Source organism: Eubalaena glacialis, chromosome 5, assembly GCF_028564815.1.
Source record: "Eubalaena glacialis isolate mEubGla1 chromosome 5, mEubGla1.1.hap2.+ XY, whole genome shotgun sequence".
NCBI lineage: Eukaryota > Metazoa > Chordata > Mammalia > Artiodactyla > Balaenidae > Eubalaena > Eubalaena glacialis.
In genome coordinates, this window is record NC_083720.1 from 129,199,814 (window position 1) to 129,221,234 (window position 21,421).

A 21,421-nucleotide genomic window follows, 5' to 3' on the forward strand; every position below is an offset into this window, starting at 1 on the left:
AACACAGAGGCCTGCTGACTCTGTGTACAATTCCCCTGTAGGAGGACTGTTTTTGTCTATTAGCACTTAGCTCAAAGGACCTCAGACTTCTGGGCATATGGGTCATTCCATGGTTACAACAAGGGAATTCTATCTGAGGCCAGACTTTGACTACCATAGTGAAATGATGCCAAAATTTCATTAACAACAGGATATTTTGGAGGGGAAAAAAATCAGAACTGCTGAAGAATTGTATCAGGTTTCTTATGTACTGGAAACTTACTGAAAACCAGTTTCTGTAATAATTTGAGCTCCCTATTCTCTTTATTTTACTGCTGTATGAAATGCAAACAATAGTAAATAGTTTGCAAACAATAGTAAAACATATTGCTGGGGTCCGAACTGTTCATTTCATATATCCATGTTAAGTAGAGTATTAATTAGATAAAGGTAATTCTCACGTACACCATCGTTATGCTACTGTGGTTTTAAAAATAGTAAATAGTTCTAATTAATGACATCTTTTGGCTTAGAAATAAGCTAAAAACTTATTTTTCGTAGTTTACCACTTTTCCCCAGTTGTAAAACAATGTATTAAATCTCATCAGTGACCTCTAACTCTGAATAATGTCCATGCTGCCAGTTTTTAAATTACTCATTCCTTCCAATAAGCAACAGATATATATTTTGCTCTTTTTCCAAGTCCCTTTTGGTTACCTAATCTTAAGAGGATATTCCAAAACAAAATTCCAGTTGTACTTAGCTAAAGATTTACTGGGTCATTTCTGAGGGCAGAGAGCATATCAGTGTGAAGTCAGATTTTTTTTTTTTCTTTAAAGGGTTGCACTGGTGACATTATACTGAAGTTGGAAAACAAATTCCTCAAAGACATAAACCTTTCCCACAATAATGAAGAAATAGTTATGAAAAATCTTAGATGGCTCATAATGTTGGATAACTGTGTGGGGGAGAAATTAACAGCATAAGAAAAGATGATTGGTTTCATTAGTCACCTTTCTAAATAATTTCCATCTCATATGACATTAGAAAATTACACCAGAACATGAGATGATTTATGGAAGAAAAACAAAAGAAAAAACCAAGTGTGAGAACAATTATTTTTTGGTCTCATTTTGTTTTTCCCTTAATTAAATTTTGGTATATTTGAGAAACTAGGAAGGAATTAGTGCCTCACACTTTAAGCAAATTATGGTATTAGTCCTTGATGTGTCTACTTTTCTCAACACTAATAATAGCCAAGGGTAGAGCATCTTCTGGTAGCTATAAACAGAGCCTGAAGCCAAGGGTTTGCTCTCCTGACAAGAGGTGAAGTATTAGGAAATGCTGGAACCCAGTGTCATATCTGTGGCCATACATCACAACTGATTCATACAATAAATGAAATTTCTCTTTGTTGGATTAAAAATGTTACGAGATGATCTGCACTTTGCCTTGGGGATGTGCTATCTCACTTCTGGCTGTAACTGTAGGGGAGGTTGGGGCATGGTAAATAAGTGTTCCCAATTTAGGCAAAGAGTTTGGTATCCTTTTTTAGTCCTCACAGCAATTCTCAGAACACTGAGGTCAGTAAAACATTTCATCTGTGGACATATTACTACCAAATGGCAGAACTTTCAGGATTCAGACCCCTGTCTGTGCTCTTGATGCCATGCTTCCCCTTAACTTCATGAGGCCCTTATCCCCACTGCATTCTAAGTGCTGCTTTGAGGAAGCTCTCCTTAAGTCATAACATTTTTTATTTGAAATGAGTGGATGGTAATCTTTGGTTAATTATTGTTATATTATGCATCACCTTAGGTACATATTATTAGGCTACTGCCATTATAACTCAGTGGTGGCTGGTAGTTCTTTGTAAACTTTCTTTACAAATTAACTGAAGCTTCCATTGGAGACAAAAGGAAAACAGAACTTTAAGCCATGATTATTCCATGATCTGGCCACACAACGCAGTTGCTCACACTTACAGAAGGGCATCCTTTGCACTCGCTCTCAAAGACCTGGCCCGCAATGGGAATGGCCGTGTATTGCGAATCAACTGCTTTAATGATGGCTGCAACCTGTTTCCCAGGCATCAGTCTTGGGCCTGCTTCCGTTGTCTTCAGCTCTAATTTCTGCCTGCATAACCAAGGAAGAGAAATATCACATTAGCAGCATTCTTTTGAGTGAACAAGCTACTAATTGTCATTCTTTTGGCAAACAAGATACTAATTTATTCAAATTCTATAAGGCCATGTCTTTCAAACTGTGATATCTCCGGCAGTAACAGAAACCTCAAGATAATTATGAAATTTTTCTGGAGCAACAATTTTACTCAAAGATTTGAAAATTTAAGTCTGGAATTTTAAAACATTATGACAAGAGACTATAGGAAAGAAAATTTGCCTGGATATGTGATGTCACCCCTTTTGGATTTAGCCCAGCTCTCTGAAAATGATGTCTTCAGTACAACCACGTTTCACTTATTAACTAAGACAATTAGGAAATCTTGTTTTCCAAAACTGGCCTCAATAATATTTTTATCTGATATGCTCTTTCAGAAGCTTGCCTCTCTCCCTTCAAGAGGTGGAATCTACATCCCTCCCCTTGAACATGGGCAGGACTCTGTGACTGCCCCGACTCATAGAGAACAGTAGAAGTTTCAATATGTGGCTTGTAAGGCTAAGTCATAAAAGGGAATTCAGCTTTCATCTGGCATGCTAGCAGCACATACCTCGAGAGAATTGAGCTGCCATGTAAGAAGTCTGGCTACCCAAACCTGCCATGTTGAGAGTCCACATGGAAATAAAGAGAGATGTATAAGGAGCCTCAGTAGTTTGAGTCTCCCAGCCCAGACACCAGATAGGTGAGGGAGCAGCCTTTGAACCAGCTCTGGTCAGTGACTGTCTGCAACTGCACAACAGACATCAAGAGAGGCATGCCTAGCAGGACCAAGGCAAGTGCCAGGATTATGAGTGAGAATAATCAAGCGATTGCTGTTTTTTTATACCACTAAGTTTGGAGTGGTGTGTTATAGAGCAATGGAAACCTGATAAACCTAAGTAATTAAAAATATTAATTTTATATGAAAATATATGAAAACAATATGGATCTAGTACAAAGTAGAATGCAAGGTTCTAATCCAGAGGAGACTTCAATAAAATTTCAAGCATTTATGGTTTGAAGCATTTCTCCCAAGATTTTGCAACCATGTACCTCTGACATTAGGGCTACTTCAGAAGAAACATTTGAGGAACAATGACATAAGATAAAATTTACATTTAATGCTAGAGATGTTCTTCTGAGTTAAAATTTGAAAATAATACATACTCTTAGATTTGAAATTCTAGTTCTTTAGCCTGTGAGAACTATTCTGACCAGAGAAATTTTCTCCAATTGAAATAATAGGCTTGAATATGTAAGTACTATAAATCACATCAAAAATTCTGTCACATCACTTTACTATGGAACTTTTCTGTGCTTATTAACAACAATAACAAAAAATAATCTTGAGGTGAGAACACACAAATGCCACCATTTTTTAACTCTTAACATTAAAAACATTTGACAGAGAAATTAGAAAATAAATGAGAATGAATCAAGTAGTTTGCCTTTTCAAAATTTAAATTCTATTCAATAAACTATTTTTAATGAAATTCTGTTTTAAAACATTAAGTATTTATTACATGCCATATATTATTGTAGATAATATGAAAAATAAAGATGAACAGACAATCACTGTTTAAAAGGAACTCAGTCAAAATGAGGAAGCATGACATATACATGTGCATGTATATATACACATATATATTTTTTAAAACCAAGTATAATAATATATCAAAGAACAGTAAAGAAAACTTAAATTCTAACATTATCTTACTTCGATAATACTTTGCCTGCAATTGTTTGTAGAAAATTCAGCTTCAAAGCATGTATCTCTTCTGCGAACACAGCTACAACAAAGCTGTCTTCTATCTTATAGGTAGTGACAGATGTGGCTTTCGAAGTGACACCCAAGACCTAAATAAATAAATATACGTGGTTGTAACAAGTAATTAGCTTTTTATCTTTGAATCAAGCCAAATAGTGAATTATCTTTTCATCTTCACAAGAACTTCCCCATCACCCAAACCTATAATATATTAAGATAAACCTATTTATATAAAACTAATACCCTAAACTAAAAATTATAAGTGTTCCCAAATTATATTGTTACCTTATTCACCTATTATTTTTAAATAATCTCTACAAAAGGTAATTACTTGGTTGCCTCAAAGAAAGTGATAGCAAGCATACCGGATTTAGGGTTGTAAATCCAGACCTCTCTGTTTTGCATGAATCCAAGGCCTTAATTTTGATCACCTTGTCTTGATGAGCCTGGTAGGTCACTTTACAATCTCCAGAGATATCTACCTAAAAAGAAAAGCAAAAATACAATGTTTGGCATTCTCACATGGACCATTTGAATTCCAGTGGGAAGTGGCTTGAAAATTGGGGTTCTAATATGTCATGGGGGACTGCCTTTCTGCCCAGGCTGACAAGCTAGGAAGGCAGAAGAATTCAATGTTTCCTGCAGCATGTGGATTCTTTTCCATTCCCTTTGTTTGAGTCTTATGATTGCCTTCATATTGCCCCAGGAATAATAAAGGATTTCCTACTTCTCTCTAATGTCTAATAGGAATTGGACAAATGGCCTGGTCATAATCAAAACCTCTCGTAAATGGGTAATTATGTGGCAAGGGGAATTGACTTTTAATGCTGTATGTAGGCTGTGTGTGCGTGTGTGCGTGAGTGCGTGCACATGCTTTGATGAGTATGATTCAAAATCCTTAAAAACCTGTGGGATTAATTCAACTCATTATAAGTCACATCAACAATTTGAATGTAGGCAAATGTATCTCAATACAGACTCAGTTTAGCGTCTCTGAGTCTTCCCTCTGGCCTCTACAAGCACCACCCCCAGTCTTCATTCTAGAAAGCTAACCAGCATTCCCTTGGCCCAGCCTTGCCATCAGATTTTCTCACCCACTGATGGACTGGCTGAATTCAGACAAGAAAAGTTGGACTCAGCTTTGCTTTTGACTCCAGGTATGGTACTGAAGGAGTCACTAAACTTCCCTAGTTCAACCTCGGTTTCTTCGTCTATAAAATGAAGGGGGTTTGTATAGACCAGTGGTTCCTCAAACTGACAATGCATCTACATTAGCTGAGAAACTGTTAAAATACAGATGCTAATCTACTTAATCAGAATCTCTGCAGTGAATCCAGGGAATCTGTATTTTTAATAAGCTCCCCATGGGATAGTGATGCACAGTGATGCTACTGGAATATTCTCCAAGGTTTTTTGCATCTCTATCATTCAGTCATTCTATAGGTCTCCTTAGTATGACTGATTCTAATTCCCTCTACCTTGTATTCAAATACAAATTGGGGTAAACGGCAATTCGTTTCGTATGTAAATGAGATAACCACCCAAGTCACCTTTTCTAAGCATTACCATAGCAGTAACTTTTTTTTTTACTGAATTTCTGCAGATAGAAACCCGTATAAACAATTTTGGTAACTTTATTGACAAATACGTTTCTGGATCCTTAATAATATTAGTAAGTACCTCATTGGTAGTTCCAGAGCTTAACTGCATCTGAAATAGACTAGCCAGGCCTCTCTTGAGATTTTCTATGGCTACTGGTTCATTTTGATATGAGTAGAACTCTTTGACCTAGGCAAAAAAAAAAGGACAAACATAAATGGAGCAAAAATGCATCATTTACCAGATTTGGTTAAATAAATAGCAGGGAAGGTTAGATTCTCACTCCCTATCAATTCTGGGAGAAAGAGATCTGTTAGTCCAAAGCTGGGACTTCTTTTTTTGTGAAAAGAAGCTATTTACATTTCTAAGAAGCTAGACCGTCCAAATACGACATTTCAGGAGACTGTTAATGAAGGCTCTGAATATGATGAGCGTAACATAGGGAAGGAAAGAGAGCACCAATACGGGGTGGGATTTCTGTGAAAACAAGAAGGATTGCCCAAGGAAGAGAAATCAGGAACATTCTCTTCAAACATGTCAATGCATTCTCTACCTGTGATTCTGCTTGAAACAAAAACTAACCAAGGTTTAAAATAACATCAAAGAAATAGATTATTGGAAGAGAATGGCAATCTCCATGCTTGAGACTCCTGAGGCAGCATAGCTTCTAAGGGCTATGATAAGGGCCCACACGTGGCCAAAATGCCCATGGACAAAATTCCACAGGATTGATGTTCCGCCCTCCACAGCATTCATGTTGGCCTTGGGTATAAGGAGACATACAAGGTTGGAAGACTTGAGGTTTAGGGTGCTAACCTTGCATGGCCTGCCCCATGCGCTGCTTTGAGTTTCTCTTTAGAAGGTGGGAAAAGGAGGTTGGAATGAGGAAGGTGACTGTGATTTGGCTGCACTAGTAAATAAATGGCTTATCTTAGCTTTGTTTCATCCTCGAGATTTATAGGCACAGAGGTAATAACGATGTCTCATACCATTTTGAACATTTAGCTCATGTTTAGGAAACAAGGATAAAAATACAAAGAATTTTCTGGAAAGCAGGCTGTCATTTTTTACTCCGTATTGACTCCAAACATGTCACATGATTTACAAATGGAGAGGTTGGATATAGCTTCCTTGTAAAAATTCCCAAGGTCTATGATAATTATAGCTGGCATTTCTACCAGAAATATCCTGAATGCCTTCTTATTTCTCTTTAAAACCAACCATGACTTCTCAAGTAAAACTGAAAGCTCAGTCATTATGCAATAAATTCAATTAATACCAATCTGAACAATTTAGTGTACATGAAAACTCCCTCATCCCTTAGAAGAAGAAAATACTTTACCTGAATTATCCTAACAAGTGCCTCAAGTTTTCTATTTTTATTTTCTACATATACTCTGCCTAGTGATAGATTTATTAGGTACTTTATCTGGCAATCAATTTTAGTCATTACAGTGGATGAACCTATAAATGTTGGAATTGTGTTTGTCCAGCTTAAAAAGGAACTGGAATAGTGATCTCAGTGTCTGAAAATCTATCGCATCATATTCTCAAACAAATCACTGGCAATTTCTCAGAACCAAGGCTGAGTTTCTGATGTTCTATTTTGTAAACTAGGTCTTCTTTCCTTTTAGGAATTATAGTGTAACTTTCTTTTCAAATATTTGGGAGTATGGAATCTGCAAATATCAGGACTAATAGAGCTTTATAACTGGATCGCTTGAGCCCATACACAGTCAGAAGGGCTTACTGGTAGCAATACACACATGCCTAAGGCCTGTGACTTTTTTGGTCTGAGCCTTAAATACTTCAGAAAGTGAGAGGAGCCATTAAGTGGGAAAAATGCTTGTACTATCATCAGTATCCTCACTTTGTTTCCAAGCTACAAAATATGCCTGAACTATTTATAAAGTTTTAGCTAAAATTTCAGGAAACCCAGGTCTCAGATTTAATCTTTAGACTATGCATAAGGTTAAATGCTCTCGTGTTACTCATACTTCTTTTGATCTTGACTGCTAGATACCTAAGAAAACGGTATGCTGATTTTTTTCCTGGAAGGCTGAGCAACGTAAACTGTGAGACAGAAAAAATTTTTTTCATTCCTTCTATTAGCTTTTATTGTTTCCCTAGAACTAGAAAAGTGGACAAGTCTCTTTTTCCTTTGTCTGCCTGCTACATTTGGGGCCTAAATTCTCTTCCTTTAGTGCAGAGCAATGAGATCCAAAGTGAAGACAGCACTGGTATCCATATTAGCTAAATGTCAAAACTGTTAGCATTGAGTAGGGTTTTGATAATTAAGAAAATAATAAATAAAAAATCAGAACTTGGAAGTTTAATCCACACGGCTGACACAACCATAATCTTAAATTCATTATTTCACAACAGGAACTAAGTAAGTTTTATTATATTCAGGCCATAAAGCTGATTACTTCATTCAGTTCTGAAATGAGCTCTGAACATCCAAGAGCACAGGACTCTTATCTAAATTCACAGTCCCCAAAACTTCCAGAGACCGGCAGCATCGTAGACTAGTCACAAACTAAGACTTTAACCCAAGGAAACTAAACATGGTGGTGGTGGTGGGGGGTTGTGGGGAAGGAGACTCAGTGCCTCTTTGGGATAATTTTGAGGGCCAATCTCCCCTTGGAATCAATAGGGATTATATATATTTCTTTTCCTTAGGAAAAAATTACTTCTATACATTCCCTTAATTTACCCATTTGTTAAGAATAAGAGAAAGCAAATTTTCATTAACTGGTCAAAGAGCAAAAATAAACAAAAAGGATCTCAGCAAACAGAGATTAGTCATTTTATCTGGTCTACTTAGCTGAAGCTATGTCTCCTTCATATGTATCTAAGACAGAGCATAGCTAAGAAATGATACATTGGAAAACAGACAAGTGAAGAAATATATAAAGAATTAGAAGGTTTTCAAGGTGCCACATTTCTTTTGGAGGTTCTGTGTGTGTACAGGAGCCACACTGCCAGATTCGGAGAGCAAATCAATGTCTAGGAACAACACAAAATAAGGGACAGACTTGGCAGCCACATGATTAATGTAATCAATACTGAGCAAAAAGCAGAAATAGAAGTCTGGTAATATTCTAGTTAATTGGATTAGCATCCAGTACTGTAACTTGAGGCATCTTTTGCATGTCAGTCTTAACCAGAAAACTGTCATATTTCCGACTTCATCTATGATTTGTAGATAAAACTAGAGTCATACCCAAACATTTAAGTAGGGGAGATAAGTAGGCATGGAAAAAAATATGTGCAATAAATATGCATCTAAGTATTTCCAAGAGATATCTTTTACAATGTAAATGTGGGAGCTTAAAACAGGGGGCTCTGGGAGGACAAAAATACATGCTGATGAGTATCCTTGAAATCACAGAAATTTCTTAAATTGAGCCTGGGATAGAAAATACTCTTTGAAAAAACAGCAGTACAGTCTTCCCTTTCACAATTTCTCTCATAGTAAAATGAAGTGATAGTTTAAATAATGATCTTTCTGACAGTGATGTGGCTAAAAAGTCCAAGTGGCTTCTTAGTCTCCAGGGTCATGTTTTTTCCAACAAGTACTTTATTGTGTAATTGAAAGATACCACAATGTACTTTGACCTGTAGCTACAGTAAATCATCACAAGTAATAGCTCCTGTAGAAATGGCATGTTGGAGTCACTGAAATAATGATGTGGCAGCTCCATCCCAGCCTTTGAACAGGGAGGGCACTGAGTCCTTTTGTATGTGTAACGAAAGACTTTGTACTCAACCGCTACCCAAGGGGCTATAAAATGATTGGTTTGTCGTTAAGATTATAAATGCAATTAATATTTTCTAAATCAAGCATCTTGCCACATTGGAAGGTCAGAGATGAAAATAACAGTAATTCATGTTGTTAATAAAGTTGTGCCATATGAAAATCAAGTCAGTTATAGATACAGTGAAGAATAAAAAGAAGACTACAAGGCAACCGGAGAGACTTTTTTTTTCCCCCAAATACATTCCAGCTCGAAAAAACAGTAAAATATAGAGGTTTCCAGCACAGACCCTCTGTTTTAAATACCAGCTCCACCACTTGCCAGTTGTGTGACCTTAGGCAAGTTTCTTTACTTCTCTTAACTCTGGTTTCCTCATCTATTACAAGAGGACGAAAAAGCAGCACCTGCTTCCTAGGGCTGTCATGAGGAAAAAGAGGGAATTCATGTAATGCCTTCAGTCAGTGCAGGCATTAAGCACTAAGTATGTTTTAGCTATTATTAAGCAAACAATAGGCACAGACTTCCTCACAGTCTGACTCATTTTAGCCCCATATAACCTTATTTGTTCATTCCTTTAATTTACAAACATTTATTGAGTTCCCACTACGAACAAGGTGCTGAATATACAAGATAAAGACACAACTGCCACCCAAGAGAAGCTTACTCTGAATGTGGATGGCAGACAAATAAAGAGAGAATTACAATACACTGTGATAAATGCTTGGATAGAAATAAGCTCAGGGGAGTATGGGGTTTGGGAAAGGCTTTCAGAACACCAAGTTGGTCAGTGCAAGGCTTGGTTCTGGGTGCTTTGGGGAGGAAGGGAGTAGAAGGGCTGGAATATAAAGAGGAACAGCAATTTTCTCCACCAAAACCCATAATCTAGCAATGAACACAAATGACCAAAAGGAAAGTAATGAGGGGCATGAGTGAGCTATAAAGTGCTAAGAGGGTTCTGAAGAGGGATGGTTATTTCCAGCTGGCTAGAAGGGTGTGAACTTTATAAAAGAAAGGGCCTGCAAGCAAAGCCTGAAGCCTGGTAAGTATTTTAACAAGTGGAGAAGGAAGAGAAGGATTCTTGAAATGGTGATTCATGTTTGGTTATAGGAGAGTGATGATATAATAATCCTTCTTGTGAGTCCCTTTTTAGTACTTTATTAAAAATGAGCATCATGAATAGCAAAATATTTCATGTCTGAAATTTATATTTTAAAGTATTTGTTTTTACTTTTAGTTTGAATCTACAAATTTTGGATCTAGAGAAATTTTAGAGATTTGTAGTTTTGACTATAATGATCCCTTTCTGTTTTTCTACTTTAGTTCCTAAAAGTAAGCTTTCATCTTATACTAATATGTTTTTATACATGTCAGTATAACATCTATACTTTTCATAAACCCACATATGTAATGCTTGATAATTCACAGATCAAAATTGCTTTTCAATTCCAAACATACTAAGACCATTTTAATAGACTAGACTCAAACCGTAAGAGATGCACAGTTACAGAATTTTCAAAGCAAACTTCCAATGTATATTATAGTGTTCATTCATTACTTTAACATATAAAATGCTTTTCAGTCGTAGCTATAAAATAATCTAAATGCTTTTCTAAAGAATCAACTCTATCTTAGAAATGCCATACCCCTTCAAAAGCTTCAATTTTGTACTTAATCCAGTTATTGATTTCTTACGACAAGTTAATATCACTTATCTAAGTTAGATCATTTCATTCTCATAATTTGTCTACTTTCCTGAATTTATCCAATCATCTCTGATGACCTATTGTGTGACAATATCTTTTGAATTCTTCCTAATTTAATAAGGAATGTACCTTTTAATTATGCCTCTTACTAATAAACATATACTTGATCCTATATAAAGATTTTTCATAAAAATAGGGAACATAAATGGCTAGGAAATATAAGTGAATCCAATGCCTTGATTTACTTCTGAAACATTTAATTTGCAACTTCTGTTTATTAGTTCTTGAAAAATTCCATTTTCCATAAAAGTAGCAACACCATGATCACCTAAAATAATATCTACTGAAGGAGAGAAAAATATGAAGTTGGAAAAAACAATGTGGAACTCCAAAAATCACTTTTACCTTTCCATGGACTAGGTGAAGGAGCATAGGTCTTTGCAGAGCTTCCAAGTTTTCCTTTCTTATGATTTGGGATGGCTTTTTTCCTTTGAAAATGCTCTTCTCTCCTCTCTGTTGATTCACATTTTCGACATTTACATCTTTTATCTGGAATCATGGAAAGAAACCTATTAGAAAAACTTCCTATGTCTGTTTCCATCAGAGTCTCCTAGAAAGTAAAATGGTAAAGCAATAAACAGGGTTGGTCATAATTTCTTCTGTCATTCTCAATTCATGATTCGTAGGACCTAACTATCAACTTTAAAAGAATGGAGAAGGTATTAAAAATTAGATTTTTGAATTAGGTAAAAATACTGACATCAAGGAAATCTGTGACTTCAACTCTACTCAATACTCTGTAATGGCCTATACAGGAAAAAATTTTTTTAAAAAGAGTAGATATATGTATATGTATAACTGATTCACTTTGCTGTACACTTGAAACTAATACAACATTGTAAATCAACTATACTCCAATAAAATTTTTTAAAAATTAAAAAAAAAAAGAAATCTTTGACTTCTGGTCTACAATAATTGTGGCTAGAAGATAGCTCTTTTATGTCATTGTCACTCTCCATTTATTTTGAACTGCTGCTGTCTGCCTGCTCTCTTCACTTTCTGTACCATTTGTTTGAAAGGAATCCTGCCCCACTGTACTTTATTTGTACATACAAAATTAAAATGAACACTCTGATTACTGAACAAAGAGGTACAGAATGTTTTCTGCAAAATACTGTTCTATTGAGAAATGGCTTAGTGAGGTGGATGATAAAATTTTGATCCAACTTGGAAAACACACACAGCTATTAGAGACAACCAAAGAAGCAAAGATCACTTGATAAACATATTGCAGTGACACCTCATTATAAAGTATATCAGTAACTACTTATCAGTGACAATGAAGCAAATCTTGGTTCTGTGTACCTGTTTCACACTGACATGTAGAAGGAGAACTTACTATACTAGAGAAACTATTGCCTTTAGGTCTTTGAAAAGCAAGTGTGGACTCACCATATATTGAAGCTGGAACAGGCCCCAGAGGCCATATAATTTGAACCTCTTTGTCAACACATAAATCTAAAGCATCGTAACTGACCAAACACTGCCATTCAGGGGAGCACCTCGTTCTGTCCTCAAGAAGAATGCAGAATAGGTTTACTCCCTCATTGGTAATTTTACTTGTTGGATCAAGGAACTCAGAAAAATTGGAAGGTCACAATTTATCTCCTCCTTCAGTTAGAGTGGTCTCGATTGCTTTACACATAACATGGATTCTACACTCCTTCGTTTCAGAACACTTCAAATGGATTCTAGTTTAATGTGCCTATTAATATGACATATAGAACTGGACATCATACTTCAGTTACTCACCCGTATATACCTTCGTTTGCCTGCTTCAACAATTTGGAAAGATCAGATCACTTTTGGTTAGCAAAAACTTCAAAACTGTATCTCTACTTATTTTAGTGATGGATAACAAATTCAATGACTATATGACCAAGAGTACAAACAAGTGCTGTTGAATGGTACACTTCTCAAAGACTGCTGACATCTAATCTTTGCATCTCTCTGGTAGAAAATGCCCACCATAATTTGGATCAGTTGGTCGTCATCACCATCAGGACTCCTCCACAGTAAGACAACATCCACATTGGATGAAATTCGGTAGCCCGCGCTGTCTTGGAGGTTTCCTTTGCCCCGATCAAGAAAAACTTCAGTGGAGTATGTGAGTTTGTATAGTCGGTCATTATTTAATGAGAGACCAGTTGTGTGACCTGCATAAAGATAGTGACACAAGTCAAGTCTTAGTTGTAAGGCACCCATCAGGCCAGGGACTGTGCTATCTAGCACAGCGGTACACAGTGGGAGCTTATGTTTGCTAATGGAAGTAAATTTTTGCTAAGTGAAACATGGTTCTACTTCTCCATCTGCTTGAACAACAATAAAAACCACAACTAACAAAGAAATAAGCTTCCATTTCAGAAAACCTTAGTTTGTGTTCTTAATCAGTAATCAGATTATCTAAATATTGCCCTGGTTGAACTATAGAATATTTTTTAAAGAAATATCATTGTATTGCTTTAAATTATATGAATATGATTTCTTCCCTGCCCCCCACCCCAGCTTTACTGAGGTATAATGAATATGATTTCAAGTAGAGATTCAGCCAGAGATTGCTTTATAATTTAATAAAAAACATTTGTTATTAACATACCATTTAAATACAACAGATCAAAGCCAAAGTAATTTTAGTAGTTAGAAAGCAGTCCCTTACGCTGGATATTTTGAGTATTTAAAGAATAACCCTCTAATGTAATTTATCCTATTAATTTAATTAGTAAACTTTTAGTATGAACGTACATTTCAAGGCTACACATATGTAAATTTAAATTAGCTATTCCTGAATAAAACAATGTTTTCCTACATAAAATCCTAGCACAGGCTTTAATCTGGCAGGGACAATTTAATGTCAAATAGTATACAAGTCATTATTATGACCAAAAAAAATTGATATATGGAGGAGTTCACATACTCTTCAAGTCAGTTTATCTTAACCCAAAGAAATGTAAAAGAGTAGGATCAAGCCTTTCCCAGAGATGACTTGCAGTTTATGGTCATACAAAGTCTTTGTATGTTTTCTATCCACAGCTCTCAGGAGATAGTAAAAAAACGATTTCAGTGTACATTTTTCCTCAGTGCTAACAGGGTAGCATTGCCTAACTATAATAGGGAACCATAACTTTTTTCCCTCAGGACTTACGCACATGGGAGAGGGACAGGAAAGGAGGCTGAGATGACTAGGACAGAAGTGAGGCAGCTGAGAAAGGAAGTGAAATTACTTGGAAAGCCAGAAATTAGAAAACCTCTGAAAAGTCTTTACTATTTACAGTCTCTATCACCTACTATGGCGCCTACTGTCCAGAGGAAAAAAAGATCAAATACATTGTCTCTAATAAACTGTTCTAAGTGTTTTATACACATTAACTTATTTAATCTTCACAAAAACCTAATGGGGTAGGTACTATTATTAGCCTGATTTTATAGATGAAGAAATCGAGGGACACAGAGATTATACAATTTACCCAAGATCACCCAGGAAATCAGTGGCGGAGCCTCTAACACCCTGTCTGGATCTAGAGACCATGCTCTTACCTATACTATACACATATAAACCTTTAGGTTGAACTCTTCCATTCCTGGGGAGTGAGCTAGGAATTCATTCATTCATTCTTTCATTCACCAAGGATGTACTGAGCACCTACTGGGTAGTAGGCACTTTTCTAGGCTCTGGGGCTACACCAGTTAACAAGCAGACAAAATTTCTACCTTTGTGGAGCTTACCTTTAAATGAGGAAGGGATGGGAAATTAAAAAAGCAAGTACATAAACAAATTATCAAGTATGTTAGAAGTGCTAATGAAGACAAATGAAACAGGAAAGGGAACTGGGATCCTAAGGGAAAGAGCTTTGTGAGAAGGTAATATTCCGGGCAAATACTTTAGGCCAGCCACATGGATATCTGTGGAAAGAGCATCCCCCTCCCCTCCTTCCCCGCATTCCTACCCACCCCCCGCCCCTCCACAGAGGGAGTAACAAGTTCAAAGGCCCTGAGGAGAGTTCATGCAGGTGTAATGGAGGAACAGCAAGGAGGCCAAAGGGGCTGGGATTGGCTAAGTGAAAGACATAGCAGAAGGAGATGAGGTCAAATAGGTACCCATGGGTGGCTGGGAGACTTGGGGGGACATTTGCATAGATTTAGAATTTGATTGAGTGAGATGGGGAGCCACTGGAGAGTTTCACGTGGTGAAGTTATACATGATCTGACAAACCTTCAAAGAAAGGGAATAAGGAGTTTAATAGGAATCAAGAAAAGCCAGGAGAAGGAAGTGTAGGAGGGGGTCTCCAAGTGTGTACACAAAAACAGGCTGTGTCCAAACACCAAGTCAGGCAGAACCTCAGGTATGACATACAGAAGGCAGACAAAGTCAGGAGAAACCTTGCAGGAGATGAAGTCTGGGACTCCCTCTAGCCTCCCTGATCTCCACCTCTTCTGCATTTTAACTGGGGACACTGCTGCAGGGTCAAACACTGGCTTTCTGACCAGGAAGATATTTTGGTCAAAGAGGCCTTCTTTTTATGACACCTATCAAATTCCACGTAGGGCAAAAAGGAAATACATGTTGTCTTATCTAATCCTCACAGCAAGTCTGAAAGGTAAGCAGTATATGGCAGCTGAAAAAAGCTGACTCCACGTTTAATCCAACATAGCAGATATAACGCAGAATTTGATGTTGGAATATGCTAAAATTCAAGTTTTGTGGACTACCTGAAGGTGTCTTCTGATTAAAATAGCTATGAAAAGTTTGCAGTAAAGTAGCCTCTCTTTAATTCCAAAGCTTTCCAAACTATCATGTTGCTCTTTTTTTTTTTTTTTTTCTTTTACTTGACTGGTCAAAAGAATGTGAACAGCGACAATATATTTCAGTTCCTGACTATGATTTGGAAGTGATAAAGCACAGGAAAGACTGGGCTTTGTTCTCCTAGAACTTTTTCCTACCTCTTTCAACAGGAGATAAAGCCTAAAATGGTTTAAATAAGTGCTGACGGTGCTGAAGTGTCGTCCCTTTTATCCTTTCCTCTTTGATAATTATTGATATTTCTGTTTCTGTTATTCAGAGATCCAGCAATACTGGGCAGTGGGGGCATGTGCCATTTATATTGGTGACTAAATTTCTGTCTTAGGGTGTTGCTCTGTAGAGTATGCAGAATGGCAACTGGAACTGATGGTAGATTAAACGAGAAATCAATTTTAGCCCCAAAAGGAGTCAGTACCTCTTCAAGGTGCCCCTTCAAGTGAAATTTTTAGTCATGTAAAAGGAACAAAACTCTTAATTTTGAACTTTTTAAGAAATATCTTCAAATATTCTTTAATTAAACTTAAATCAATATAATAGTTCATTGACTTAAGCAAAAAGACAAAATAGGGATAAGTTAATAAAGGTGAGGCTTGAAGAGACCTGCGTTGGTGATAAGGAAGATAGGTAATGGGATTTACGAATCCAACAGAAGACTAGAAGGCCGGAAGTAAACGAGTAGTGATGAAGGATAAGGGAGAAAATGTGGAAGATGATTATTGTGAATGAACTGAAAAGCATGGTAGGGCCAGGGACTGAGAGAAAGACTGGGAGTGAAGGAACAGTTCAGGTTTAGAGGTAACAGGATTAAATAGAAAGTGTATGGGCAGGTTATCAAAAGGAAAATCACTATAAAGAAAACCCAAAGAAGGCACTGAGAATGGACCCACCATTACAAAATGTGATTCAGAAAAAGTAGGGGAAACCTTAGTCTTCCAAACATTCAGTCAGCATATCAGCATATCTCTTCTAAATAGACCCTTTTCCATTCTAATTCTAAACCCCTCCTCCAACCTCTTAATGGTCCAACCTCTCTCAACATCCACCCAGATCTGGGGATTTGCTAAATAGTTGCATTGAGAATTAAATTTGAGATGAGTTTTGAAGTGATGCATAACATCCCAAAATTTATAATGGCCTGATTTTAAAGTAAACTCTTCACATGTAGTTCGCTTATTAAATGTCAATCATTGCAAAGGGCAAGGAATCTATAATTAAACCATGGTACTATAATACAAAAAGTTACCCCATCTGGGTAAGAGAGAGCCGTCAAGTCCTGTACTTTTTATTCATGGTATGTGGCATAAGCAGCTTATACCATGATGCTAATAACGCTTAAGCATTGGAGCCCTCACTTACCCAGGCTTCTTCCAAGATCTTGGAAGGGGACCCTAGCGTTGTGTACATATGCCATATCTTTTTTTCAGTAACATTTGCAAAAGTAGGATATTTTTGTAAAAAAGTAGGTATTTTTTTCTCAAAGATGGAGCCTAAATTGCATAAGCTTCAGGTTCTAAAATTCTGGATTTGCCACTGAACTTACACACAAAAAACTGTAGCTATCTGTTATGTTCTAAGTCATATTTCCCTGTATGTCATTGCTCTGTGTGTGTGTGTTTAAATCTTTATAAGTGCATGTATTTGAAAACATCAAGTTATCCAATGTTCTCATTTGTATTTGAAAACATCAAGTTATCCAATGTTCTCATTTGTAGGATGGGAGGAAAAAAGAGAAGCTCACAATAACTACTATATCTCAATTATTTTTCTCAAAATAATCATGGTATTGGCTTGATCTCATGGTGTATGAATCATTCATATTTCCAATATTCAACAGTTTATTTGACAGATAATAAAATGTAAGCTCTCTATATAGCAATTCTCTGTCAGATATGATTTACAAACTTTACTTTTTTCTCATTAAAATTTCTTTTCATCCAAGTAAGGACTGTATCTTTAAATACTGAACATTTTAGAATCTGGTAAAAATATATATATTATCTTTAGTTCAAGAACCTAAAGTGTGATTTGCTTAGGTGAAATAATTTAATTCCCCCCCCCCGCCCCTTTTATTGCTCCAATAGCAAAGATTGTCTCTTTTCCTCATGTGGAAATTTTCTGTGCAAAAAATCTTGAGACAAACTTTACCTTATGAAAAAAAGCCATAGTTACCCCAAAAGGCTTTTAAAAGTTTACAGGTGAATTACTTTTTATCACTTATTAAGAGCACACATTTATTAAAATTGGACCCTATCATGCTAAGTTTTTTCTTAGGCCAACTGGCTTTGACAGTGAGTCCTCTTAAGAGATTCTAAAAAGTGATGATTCTACAGGTGCAACATCTAGAAATTCAAGGCATGCATAAACTAGCTGATTTAAAACAAGATTCCATATTCATACATTTCATACAGATTTTTAAAATCATTACTCAAAATGTTTGCTCTGAAAGTTATCAATTCATGTGTTTTTTAATCAATTTTATCTTAAAATAGAAACTATAATGAGCAACACTATTTTTCCAAAGATAAGTGTCACTTCTTAAATCTCTGTCATGTAGTTTTATTTTCTGTAATTCACCAAGTCTGATAGTCCTATCACTTCTGAATGGTAATGGAATTAAATACAGCCTTTACCATTTCATTCATAATCCTTTGGCAAGTCAAATGCCTTTTTCATTGGGTCTAATTCTTCTTGATACCACATTGCTAGGCAACTAGAAGGAAATTTAAGAACTGGTTTTTTAAAATCTACTTTTACAATTCAAATGAAGGAGCTGCATTCATTGAGTGACCAACAGCAGCAGGTAACAATAGTTGGCGTCTTTTTTCTCCCTTTTAAAACTAAACCATGAATGAGAGAATGAAGCAAGAAGCATGCTAGTCTGAGGGACTGAAACTAAAAGGAACCTCTGTTTTCTTTATGTAGGAATTTGAATTTGCTTTTCATTCCAACCCAGTCATGCCTTCACCAACATTCCAAAGTTACATGGTTTTGAAGATCGCTTAGTTAGGAATTCTTTCACTACACACACACGCACACACACACACACTTTTCTCCCTCAACGATTAAAATTAAAGTTTAGCAGAAAGCAACACAAACTTACCTTTAACAGAAGCTGAATATGAGGAAATGAAGCAGAGAAAAAACACAGCAAGAAGAATCATATTGACTAGCTACCCTCTAACGCATCCAGTTCCCAGCTAGGAGTCACTGAGAAGTGGACTCTTCCAGTGGCAGTGAGGGAGTGACCCTCCTCAGAACCTGCAACAATAATGGTTATCTTTGGGGGAAAGGTCAGATTCCAAACTCCGAAATCAGGACCTAAGTTCACAGAAGGGCTCACTATTAATGATTAAACTTAGGTGGGCTGTAGTTTTCAGTCTCTCACTCTTTTTATTTATTTTTTACTCAATAAGAAAAATCAAGAAAATTTTCACTTTTGAGAGCTAAACTAAACCAGTCTACCATCCTATAAATTTAGAAGTACTGAGGGCCATTCAAGGAAAACTGGTGGTGATATTTTTCTGCTCAGTACATAATTATCATCACGCCTATAACATTAAATGCCTGTCTTCACATTTACCACTTTATGTGGGAGGGTGGTGAGGATTTGCAAACTCAGATAAATTTGAATTTTATTGTCTTGTATGGTCATCTGAATATTTTGATACCATGTGTATGCTATTATTAAAAAATCACTCTGAATTTTAGAATTTAAATTTTAAAATTTTAACTTGTACCACCACCAATCACTTCAAAATAATGTTAGATAAAACATTCAGTTCTGAAACCTAGATGGTTCTCCTTATGTGTGAGTCAGCATTGTCTACCATTAACATACTAGCAGGCAACTGAGTTTATCATAATAGACCTCTAGCTATATCTATGACAAGAAACATCTGTCTGAGTCCCCAGACTGGCGGGATGGAGTCCCCTGTGCTTTCTGAATCCCATTTCTAAGAAGAAACTCAGAGTGGGGATTCCAGCCCTTAACACTTTTGCTACAGAAAATTAATTACGACGCTTCTCTAGAGTTAAAGTGAATACCCTAGTATGGCTAAGGCCACACTAACTAAACCAACTCTGTCCTTGTAAACTTGTGCAAGAGAAACCTGATATGAATAAAACCTACTAAAATGAGGTGGTTTGCGGGGGCACGTGGGGATGTTTTGGCAAGGGAAGGAATAAAGTGCTGGCGAAGGGCTTTTTTGAATGAACTTGAAAATACTTATGGCCGTGTTTAAGCATAAAATGGGTTCCTAAATCTACCCTCATCTCTCTCCAAACCCTTTTCTAGAATCCTAACCTTAAGCTTAAATCTTCTAGACAACCCAGGTAAAAGACAGTCAACTTTATAGACAGGGCCACAAGATGAAATCTAAAATTTAAAAATCTCACAGTTAAGCATATTTCCTCTTGAAATATATTTCTGTATAAAGAACTCAAATGTGAAAATTGTTTGTCTTTATCATCTATTGAGATTAGAACTTCATTTCTTATCATGTTTTATATATACATCATGGCTAAAATACCTATACAAAAATAAAATATTTGGTTATGACAATCACTTTAAAGTCATATATAATAAGTTATCCTGGGGTAAATAGAAAAGGCCATTCTTAGAAAAATAACTGTTGAAGAAATATAAGTTTTTATGAATAGTAGGTATTATAAATACAAGATAATGTAAAAGTGCTTTATTGCTTTACATTTGAATAGATTTCTATGTATTCCCACAATTTCTGCATTACATACATAGTGACATGAAGCCACTATTGTCACTTAAACTTTACATACTTATTTATTTAAATTAAGGACTAGTTTGAATCTTATGAGAACTTTGTATTTCCATTTGAGGCTCACAGCTACATGTTTGTGGTTAGACCATGTGGTGCATGATACATGTCTATTTGGGTAAAGGACTGTTCGTTGTCAGGTGTTTACCAGAATCCAACCAGTAAAAGGCATATCACCATTGCCTAACAAAATCTGTTTCATTGAGCATTTGCTTTTCACTAGAAAGCTCCTATGAGTCACTGTATTAAGTAGTCATTTCAACATAGGGTGTTCAAATATGGCTGCTTCTCTTGGTAATAAAAACCATCATCCTTTTATATTTTGCTTGTAACTTTTTACAAAGACATTTGAAAGACTTCTTAAGATTGTTTCACAGAGATGAAATAAGAATGCCAAAGTCTTCATATTCAGTGAATTCTGGGTACCAAAGGAGAGGCATTCTCCTCGGTTGCTCTGTTAATCAAGCAGAGCAAACATTGTACAATATATGTGGGAGATACCTCCAAATCTCATCACAAGTAAATCAGCTATTTACATGGCATGTGAAGCAGGACAGAAGCACAGCACAATACAAAAATGAGAGCTGCCATCTATGGAACAATTACTATGTACAATACACTATGCTAAGCACTGAACATTTTGTAGTATATCCTAACAACAATCATTTCACATGTTAGCAAAATGATATTCAGATTTATTTAGTAAAATGATTTAGGGACCATAGAAAAACAAGCCTTGAGACCTAGATCCAATATTCTCCTTAAAAAATATTAGAGATAGGAGGTAGAAAAAATTGATT

The 21,421-nt window shown here is 36.1% G+C and overlaps 1 protein-coding gene across 1 annotated transcript in view; it reads right to left on the reverse strand.

Moving 5' to 3' along the window:
- MTTP (microsomal triglyceride transfer protein) overlaps positions 1-19,069 on the reverse strand; it is a 46,991-nt gene extending 27,922 nt beyond the window's left edge. The window contains exons 1-7 of the mRNA XM_061191689.1: positions 18,929-19,069; positions 12,999-13,186; positions 11,376-11,519; positions 5,588-5,695; positions 4,273-4,389; positions 3,857-3,996; positions 1,965-2,115 (exon numbers count right to left, since the gene is read on the reverse strand). Of these exons, the coding sequence (XP_061047672.1) occupies positions 1,965-2,115; positions 3,857-3,996; positions 4,273-4,389; positions 5,588-5,695; positions 11,376-11,519; positions 12,999-13,186; positions 18,929-18,989 (909 nt within the window). The 5' untranslated portion in view covers positions 18,990-19,069. The remainder of the gene's footprint in view (positions 1-1,964; positions 2,116-3,856; positions 3,997-4,272; positions 4,390-5,587; positions 5,696-11,375; positions 11,520-12,998; positions 13,187-18,928) is intronic.
- Between the last annotated feature and the right edge of the window lie 2,352 nt (positions 19,070-21,421).